Source organism: Colius striatus, chromosome 20, assembly GCF_028858725.1.
Source record: "Colius striatus isolate bColStr4 chromosome 20, bColStr4.1.hap1, whole genome shotgun sequence".
NCBI lineage: Eukaryota > Metazoa > Chordata > Aves > Coliiformes > Coliidae > Colius > Colius striatus.
In genome coordinates this window covers 2,548,212-2,557,348 of record NC_084778.1, presented here as the reverse complement: position 1 = coordinate 2,557,348, position 9,137 = coordinate 2,548,212, and the positions used below count along the sequence as shown (strand labels likewise).

The following is a 9,137-nucleotide window of genomic DNA, read 5'->3' as shown; positions in this document are numbered from 1 at the left end:
GAGCAGTCCTTGCCTGTGGACTGGCTTTTTTTAGCTATTCTCTGTGGCCCAAAGGCGAGAAGATCCATCCATCACCCGCCCAAGGAACACCAGAGCTGCTCTAGTTGATGTTTTGGTCCAACAGCTTTTACCAGGTGCTTGGCTAGCGGCTGTTTCAACTCCTTTGAAGTCCACCACAGCTAAAAGGTTGAAGAACTTAACTTAGACAAGAGGGGGGAAGTGTTTAAAGATGCCACTGCAACGGAGAAACAGAATCATACCAGAGATGAAGAGAAAACGTTTAAGAAACCACAAAACACACCCAAAGCAAAGAGCCTTTCAGGTCTGCACGTCGTGTACCGTGTGGTAGTTAAAGGCCCACCCTGACCTAAGGTGCCACAGCTGCTTCCTCAGGGATTGCACTGCCATTGTTTCACTCTGCCTGACTTTTTCCCCCCCCCCCACTTGTTTGGCAGCAGGTCTCTTGGCACCCAGGCTCCCTTGTCTGTCACCAGGGGAGCCAGGTGCTTTGCTTTTGAGCTTTGGTTTGTTCCTTCCTTTTGGTTCCTTTCTCCTGGGGAAGCTGGTGGTGGAACGGAGGGAACTCGAGGAGCTCAGAAACTCCTTCGGTAGAGAAATCCTTCAAGGGGAGAGCTTGCAAGCAGAGCCATTTCTCTCAGCCATTGAGAGCCCAGGAGCTTAGTTCTCTTTTTAGCAAAGGCTTTGGTGAGTGTGTGTGCTCCAGCTGGGGGTGGGAGCCGGGGCAGCTTAGGGAACATTCACCCCGAGCATTGGCTTTTGCATCGTTGTCAGAGGTCCTGTGCTGTTTGCTGGCTGGCAGAGGGCCGTGCCCTGAGGCAGGTCACCTCCAGCTGCACAGTCAGGAACAACACCACCACCACCACACTCCTGCACCGTGACACTTTTTGTTTTGGAAACAGGTTCTGATTGTCCCTGCACACACACACACACACACACACACGGCCGCTCCCACGGCGCTTTGCACGGGGACGGGGCAGGGGCAGCGTGTCCTCCCCCACAGCCTGACCCAGTGCTCAGCCTCCAGCTTCGTTTTTGGGGAGGTTTTTTTGGGGGGAGGTTTTGGACCTGAATGCCTTTACCCACAGAGTCTTTGCCCGGCCTCGCTCGAGCAAGCGCAGTGCCGGGGGCGCGACCATCGCTTGAGGCTTCTCCCACCCTCTCCCGTGTCCTGTGAGCAGTGCTGTCCCACCTGTATCATTTGGAAGTGATTTTACTGGAATGACAAAACCTTTTCCTTCTTTTTTTTGTGTGTGTTTTGTTTCCTTTTGGGGTGTTGTTTTCTCTTCTCCCTTCCAGCTTTTGCTCTGGCTGCTTTAGGAGACGTCCGGGGGAGCGATGGCACAGAGAGGGCTAAAACCAGATGGGCAAGAGGGGGCAGGGGGTTGATTTTTGAAGCAGCTTGGAATGGTTTCTTTGTTTTGTTTCCTTCTGTTTTCCTTTTAAAAGAGATGCACTTGCCTATGATACTGTCTCTCCAGTGATTACTGCTCCATTACTCTATTGATACAATATTGTGCATGCTAGTGTCGTATTTCTATACAGTAGCTTGAACTTTATTAACTTATACTGTAGATGTTCTGTATTCCTATGACAGCTAAAAGAGAAAAAGACAAAAAAAAAAGACAAAAAACCTTCAGACACCTTTTTTTAAGCTTCTTTTCTTTTTTCTAAGTTCCTTCTGCTTTTTTCCCCCCCCCCCCCCCTTCTCTTGTCTCTCTTTTCAGGGGTAAAGTTCGCTCTACCAAATAGTGATCGTAAACCAACTGACCTGTCCATGGGTGTTGCTATAGTGACATGCAATTAGATATCAGTTTCTCTTTGGGGTGGGGGGAGGAGGGGTGGGGATGGGGGGGGTTGTTTTTAAAAAGGATTTAAAAACAAGAAAAAAAAAAAACAACAAAAAAAAAAAAGAGCAAAAAGCAAAAAAACACCAGTGTTAGAGCTGAACCTTAATGTCTGGTGTTCGTCATGGTGAAGCTATAACTATTACCAGTGTAGGAGAACAATGATGTGTTCTTTGAATGAGCCTTTGTTTGTGCTTTTTGTCATGTTATGCAGTGAACTATTTTTAAGGTCTGATCGGTGATCTCTCTCTCTCTCTTTCTCTCTCTCTTTTCTTTCCCCTCCTCCCCCTTCCCCAACTCTCTCCGTGTTTCTGTAAGGGATTTTCTTTCACACACGGACCATTCTTTAGCAGTTTTTTCCTCAGTGATGGAATATCATGAATGTGAGTCATTATGTAGCCGTCGTACATTGAGCAAATAAACTTACAGATCTGACGTCAGCTGCCTCCTGCCGTGGCCCCTGTGAGCTTCTTGGGAGGGCTGTTGCAAGGGGATGGGGGGCAATAGGGGGCTCATTTGCACCCTCGGGGCTGTTTGTGCTTCGTTGCTTCTCCCCAGGGTGGGTTCATGTCGCAGGGGATGGTCCCTGGGTGTCAGGAGGGTGGGTGGGTGTCTCCTTCCTCCTTTTGCTCCCTCCCCTCCTCCTTTTGCTCCCTCCCCTCCTCCTTTTGCTCCCTCCCTCCCTCCCTCCCCGATGCTTTTTCCACTCACTGCAGTGACTCACACAGTAAAAATACTCCAAATACTCCCCTCCCTTGGAAACCATAAACCCAAAATGCTTCTTGACTCACTCACCCCGTGAAGGACCCCGGGGAGGGGGCTGGGAGCTGCTCCTGGCTCCCTGCAAAGAGGGGCTGAGGGTTCACCCAGCACCAGCCCCCCCTTGCACCCTTTGCACAGCCACAGCCTCCTTGCCAAGGCTGAGGTGGCTTTTGGGGAGGTGGGAGCTCTGTCCCATGTGCCATCCCTGGAGTGAGGAGGGGGCTGGGGCTGCCCCTCATGGTGGGGATGGTTCTTCCCTCAGAGATGTGCTTGGGCTGACAAATCAGGCTGGTGGCCACATGGGCTGAGAGATCCAGCAATGGCTGTGTGAGGGGTGGGGGGATTGTGGAAGCAGGACCTGATCCTGCCCTACTCAGCACCCTCCTGAGCCTGGATTAGCCCTGTGTCTCCTCATCCTCATCACTCCTCCCCTCGCTCCTCAGCTGGAGGGGGAAAGGGCTCCCTGGGGCTGGGGAGATGCCCTTGGCACTGGCAATGCCCAAGGGGTTGGGCTGTGGGGGTCAGTGTCACCCAGAGATGCATCAGAGGGACAGAGAGAAGGAAGGAGCCTCCTCACCTCTTGCTGGGCAGGATTTAACCCTCAGCCAGGGTGTTACATGTGCCAGGGAGTGCTGCAGGCTCACCCCATCCCTGGTGCTGCAGCCTGATGGATGGATGCTCTCCCAGGAGACATGAGACCTGCCAAATCCATCCCACCTGAGCCTGTCAGGGCAAGGGGGGATGGTGAGGAGGGGCTGTGAGGGGGTCACACAGAGCCCCCCAGGCTCAGAGAGGGGCCCCTCAGCTGTGGGATTCCTCCCAGGTCACCGTCTGCCTCCGGGATGACTCAGGGGGGATTAGTGGGATTTGTCAGAGCAGGAACATGGCAACCACAGACCTGAGCTCAGCCATGTAGGGCTGGTCCTGCCCAGAGGATGGGGATGAGGGGGGCACAGGGCCAGCTGAGGCCCAGAGCCCCCCACACACCCCACATCCAGCCCCCCAAGCATGGCTGCAGCCCCTCAGCTGAACCCCCCAACCTGCCCAGCCCGCTGCAGCAGGGAGGGGGGAAGGAAAGGGGCTCACTGGGGGTCAGGGTTGGGGCTGGAGGGGGACACAGAGGGGTTTTCCAGCCAGAGCTTCTGCCCATGAAGTCCCTGTTTGCCCCCAGGCTCTCCTGTGGCCTGAGGGATCGTGTGTGTTTGTTGTGCAGGGATTTAGAGCCCTGGGATGGTGACACTGGGCTGATGAGACTCAAAGTGTTCAGGTCTGGGATGCTGAGACAGTTTTGCAGAGCAGGGAGGGTGAGGCCCAGGGTGCTGACATCAGGGATTTTAGAGCCCTGGGATGCAGGAGACACAAGATGCTGAGACCTGGGCTGTGGGACACCCAGAATTTTGGGAGGCAAGGCATGTCAGAGAGCCAGGAGGTGCAAAACTGGGATGCTGGAGACCTGGCATGTGGAGACCAGAGGTTTTGGACACCTGGGATGAAAAGCCCCAAGGATGCTGGAGGATGGGAGAGAGCTGAGGTGCTGGAGACCTGGCACATGGGCATAACCAGGACAGGGAGACTCAGGGTATGGAAACCCAGGATGCTGAGCCCAGGATGTGAAGAGCTGGGATGTGGAGCCTGGGTGTGAAGCCAGGCTGAGGCTCCTGGGTGCTGCCAGGCTCAGTAGCCCTTCAGCTGGCCACACTAGCCCCAGGCAGCCCCTGCCCCGGTGCTGCTGGGGCTCCGGGGGACAGACACGGGGCAACGGGAACAGGTTTCTTCCATCACCTTTTAATTCCCGCTGATTCTATCGCTTCCCTCACATCGACTCGAGGCGAGTACAAAACAGACAATACAAAGGGGGCTGTGAGCTGGGGGGAGGGAGGGACGGGGCGGGACGGCAGCAGTTCCTCCTCCTCCTCCTCCTCCTCCTCCTCCTCCTCCTCCTCCTCCTCCTCCCTGCCGCCTACTTCTTCGCCGGCTCCTTGCTTTGGCTCTCCACGGTGACGGGGATGGTGATTTCGGCTGACTGGATGGCTGGTTTGGGCAGCGGAGCCTCCACCGTCAGCATCCCGTCGGGGGACAGCGAGGAGCGCACGGCCGTGGCTTCGACGCCGGGGGGGAGGCTGCAGGGAGGGAGGGAGGGAGGGAGGTCAGGGCTGCAGCACCCACCAAACCCCCCCACCCCTTACCCTGCATCCCGGGGTGTGTGATGCTGTGAGCAGCGACAGCTGCTCAGCCCCACACTGCCTCCCAGTTTGGGTGAGTGGCATCCCCAGTTTGAGCCAGTAAGCACTGGAGGAGGTTGGGAGGGAGGTGGGCAAAGGTCCCCAAGGGCATCAGGGGGGCTGCCAGGACCCCATCTCCCCTCCTCCCCTGCTACTTACGTGTATTTCCTGGTGAAGCACCTGGAGATGAAGCCGTGCTCGTCCTGCTTCTCCTCGTGTTTGCCTGCAGGGTAGAAAAGCCCCTGGCTGGTTGGGAGGGGGCAGGGGGCTGGGCAGGTCCCTGTGCCCAGGGTGCCCCCTTCCCTGGCACCCAGGAGGGGCTGATCCTGCCTGTCCTGGTTTGCATTGCCTTCAGATCATTTTGGCTCTTCAACCCAGCTTGAGCAGCCACATTTCCCGAGCTGGCCCCCCAAAATCCCACCAGCTGGGGGAATTGCCCCCTCCCCACCCTGTACAGTTGCCCTTGGAGCTGTGGGGGGCTGGGCACTGCCAGTAAGCCCCTTGCCAGGCATGATGCACAATGCTGGCCCTGTGCCACGGGGCCTGGGCTTTGTCACAGCGTGTCTGGCTGAGGCACCCTCCTGGGATGCTGCAGGGGGGCTCTGGGGCTCCTGACACCCTCCCTACTGCACTCTCACCCTGCCAGCCCCATGGTTTGCAGCCTGGGGAGGCCCTTCCCACCTCCCCAAGCTCCCAGCTGAGCCAGCAGCGAGGGGCCAACATATGGGGCTGGGTGATTTCTACACCTCATGCAGGTGAACACACCCTGAGGCTGAGCTTCTCATGCTGGGCCTTGACTTTCCCTTCTCTTTGCCTTGATTTTGCCTTTCTTTTTTCTTTCTTTCCCTTTTTCCCTCTCTCCTCTCTCCTCTCCTTACTCCTCTCTTTACTCCTCTCCTCTCCTCTCATCTCCTCTCCTCCCCCTCCCCTTACTCCTCTCATCTCCTGTCTCCTTACTCCTCTCCTCTCCTTTCTCCTCTCCTCTCCTTTCTCCTCTCCTCTCCTTTCTCCTCTCCTCTCCTTTCTCCTCTCCTCACTCCTCTCCTCTCCTCACTCCTCTCTCTTTACTCCCCTCTCTTTACTCCTCTCCCCTCTCTTTACTCCTCTCCCCTCTCTTTACTCCCCTCTCTTTACTCCCCTCTCCTTACTCCTCTCCTCTTTCCTTCCTTCCCCTCCATCTCTTTTTGCTTTTCCCTCCTTCCCACCACTTCTCCCACTCTTCTTTTCCCTTCCCACCCCTTTCCATCCCCCCTCCTCAAACCCCAGCGCAGTTTCCCCCACCCAGCACCCAGCACCGACCCTCCCCTCCCTCCCCTCCCCATCCCCCAACACCCACCGGTTATCTCCACGATATTATCCTTCGTTTTCACCACCAGCTCCTCGGGTGCGAAGTGGTTGACATCCAGCGTGACCTTCCAGCTGTCAGCCGTGTGCCTGATCTCGGAGACGCCGCTGCTGAGCTGCCGGCTCAGCGCCTGCCCGTAGGGTGAGCCGGGGCTGGGCACCAGCGCGCTCTCCCGGGGCAGCAGACGGACGTAGCCCGGCCAGGCGCTGCCGCTCGGCCACTTGTACCAGTCCTCGGGGATATGGGGCATCCCGAAGGACTGGTCGAAGAGGCGGCTGCCGTGGTACCAGTCGCGGAAGGGATCCCAGCTGGGGCTGCGCAGGAAGGTGAAGGGGACGCGGCGCTCGGCCATGGCTGCGATGGGGCTCTTGGGGGGGGACACACACGCGGTGGCTGCTTATGAAGAGGGCTGGGGGGTTATTTTTAGCCCGGAGGCTCAGTTGGCTATTAATGGAAATCGCGGCAGGGTTCGGGGAAGGGACGAGAAACTTCCTCCAGCCCTCCCCCGGCTGCGCTGCGCTGCGCTGGGCTGGGGCTGGGGCTGGCAGCACCCCCCGCCCCCAGAGCCAAAGAAACGTCCTCCTGGCTCTGGCAGCGGGAGGTTTGGGCTGGTTGGGAGTGATGGATGACCCTTGGAGCCCGGCCCGGCCTCGCCCCCGCCTCCTGCCTTTCTTGCCCGGAGAATCATCCCAGGGATGCGCAGCCCCGGCCGCGTGGGGAGGGGAGGGGAGGGGAGGGGAGGGGAGGGGAGGGGAGGGGGGGTGAGTCAGTGCAGGAGCCCGTGCGGGCCCCTCGCCCGCTGTCACCTGCCATCCAGAAGCTTCTGGAGCCCTCCGACCCTCCCCTGGGGCGCAACCCCGCGGTGAGGAACCCCCCGCAGCAAGGCGGGGTGAAGCTGCTCCAAGCCTCGGGGTCCTGGGGCTGACAGGGGCTCACAGGACCCGGGGGGACCTCGGGGAGCTTGGTGAGGGCTACTGGGATCTTGTGGGGGCCAGTGGGGCTGATGGGGCCGGATGAAGCTGGAGGGAGCCAAAGGGCTGAGGCAGCTGCACCCTCTCAGATTGCAGGAGGGTGGCTCCTGGCAGCCGGGAAGGGAATCCCGTCTGGGACCAGGCTGCAGCCTCCCGGGGAAGGGCCATTTTCCCAGTCTCGTTGCCTCTGCCCTCTCCCAGCCCCATGGGGGGGACGGGACAGTTGTTTGGGGGTGGGGGGCTGAGCTCTGGCCGCTTTGCTGTGGAGGGGCCCGGGCAGAGCTGAGACCTGACGCACTCAGTGCAGGGGTGAGTGACCCCAGGTGCAGTAAAGGCTGAGGGGGATGCCACAGAAGGGGATCTGGGGGATGTGGACGCCAGCTCCTCTCCTCCCTGCTCCAGCCCCCGCCGAAGCCCTTTGTCTGAGGCTGAGCCCAGCGTCGTGTCTGAAACGGCGGCGGGGGAAGGGCCGGAGGAGACTGAGGCGGGGAGGGGGCGGGGGGGCGGGCCGAGGCGCTGCAGGGACTGCGGAGGTGAGAGGATGGGAGAGATGAGTGGGGGGAACGGGAGGGACGGGCGACACTGGAGAGGTGCAGGCGGGGATGGAGGGAGGGAGGCGGGGAAATGGGCTGGGATGGGATGGGATGGGATGGGATGGGATGGGAGGGTTGCAGGCAAAGGGGAGGGATGCAGGGAGGAATGGAGGAGGAATGGGGTGGATGGGAGTGATGCAGGCAAATGGGAGTGAGGGATGAAGGGATACAGGGGGAGGATGCAGAGAAGGATGCAGGTGAGTGTGGGGAAATGGAGGGGTGGGAAGGATGCGGGAGGGAATGTGGATGCAGGAAGGGATGCAGGGAAACGGAGCAGGGGGAAGGATGCAGGGGCGGAGGGATGCAGGGAAGGATGAAAGGGATGCAGGGAAGTGGGAGGGATGCAGGGAGGAATGCAGCGAAGGATGCAGGAAGAGATGGGAGGGAAGGATGCAGGGAGGAGGAGGAGGAGGGAGGAGAGATGGAGGGATGGGAGGGGAGGGTTGGTGGATGGGAGGGATGCAGGCAAATAGGAGGGATTCAGGGATGCAGGGAGGAGGAGGAGGAGGGAGGAGAGATGGAGGGATGGGAGGGGAGGGATGGTGGATGGGAGGGATACAGGCAAATGGGAGGGATTCAGGGCTGCAGGGAGGCGGGGAGGCTGCAGGGAGGCGGGAGACCGCTGCCCCAGCAGCGGAGCATCTGCAGAGGGTTTCCCCCGCCCCACAGGAGGATGCTGTGGAGGATCAGCCCCACAGCTCGGCACGGAGCCAGAGGCTGAGGCTGCAGCAAGGAAGAGGAGGGACGGGTCCAAGCAAGACCAAGACTGCAGCGAGGGCTCAAGTGACCCCTCCTCGCTCCTCCCCCCGCCCCCGCCGTGAAGAAACCTCTCCGTGCCCGGCAGAGTCATTTACAATATATACTGTGTATTTTATTCGAATCCAACCAGCTCACTGAATCTACAGCTGTACTCACAACCCAGGAGAGGAACTGAAAACCAAAGAAAGAGAGAAAACCAAAAGAAAATGAACGAAAAGAGAGAGAAAGAGAGAGAGAGAGAGAGAGAGAGAGCACACCCGCGGGGGGGGAATACTGAAGTGTTTGTACAGAGAGAGTTTGTTCCAGTTGGCTCCCTCCGCGGCAGGACACAGAGGCTGTGAAAGAGGAAGACTGGAGTTTTTCCCTGATGTGCTGCCTTGTCTGTGCCGCTGCCACAGTCGGGGCTGGAGCCCCGGGGGGGCTGCAGGGCTGGGGGCTGTGGCCACTGGCAAAATAACCCCTCCCCCACTGCTGAGTTGAATTCGTTTGTTTCTCTCAGGGACCACCCACCCCCAAACTGTTTTGGGGCTCCCTCAGCCAGGCTGAGCTGCTGGGGGGGGGGGTTGCTGGGTGCTGGAGAGGGGGTGGGATGGGTTTTGGAGCGTGTGGCTCAGGGGGTT

The 9,137-nt window shown here is 58.9% G+C and overlaps 1 protein-coding gene across 1 annotated transcript; it reads right to left on the bottom strand.

The window, feature by feature from the left end:
- Positions 1–4,556: 4,556 nt before the first annotated feature.
- HSPB1 (heat shock protein family B (small) member 1) lies at positions 4,557–6,685 on the bottom strand. The gene is made up of 3 exons (XM_062012495.1): positions 6,186–6,685; positions 5,009–5,072; positions 4,557–4,747 (listed from the first exon to the last, which is right to left on the bottom strand). The coding sequence occupies exons 1-3, from the start codon at positions 6,544–6,546 to the stop codon at positions 4,588–4,590; spliced, it is 585 nt and encodes a 194-aa protein (XP_061868479.1). The 5' UTR covers positions 6,547–6,685; the 3' UTR covers positions 4,557–4,587.
- Positions 6,686–9,137: the final 2,452 nt, after the last annotated feature.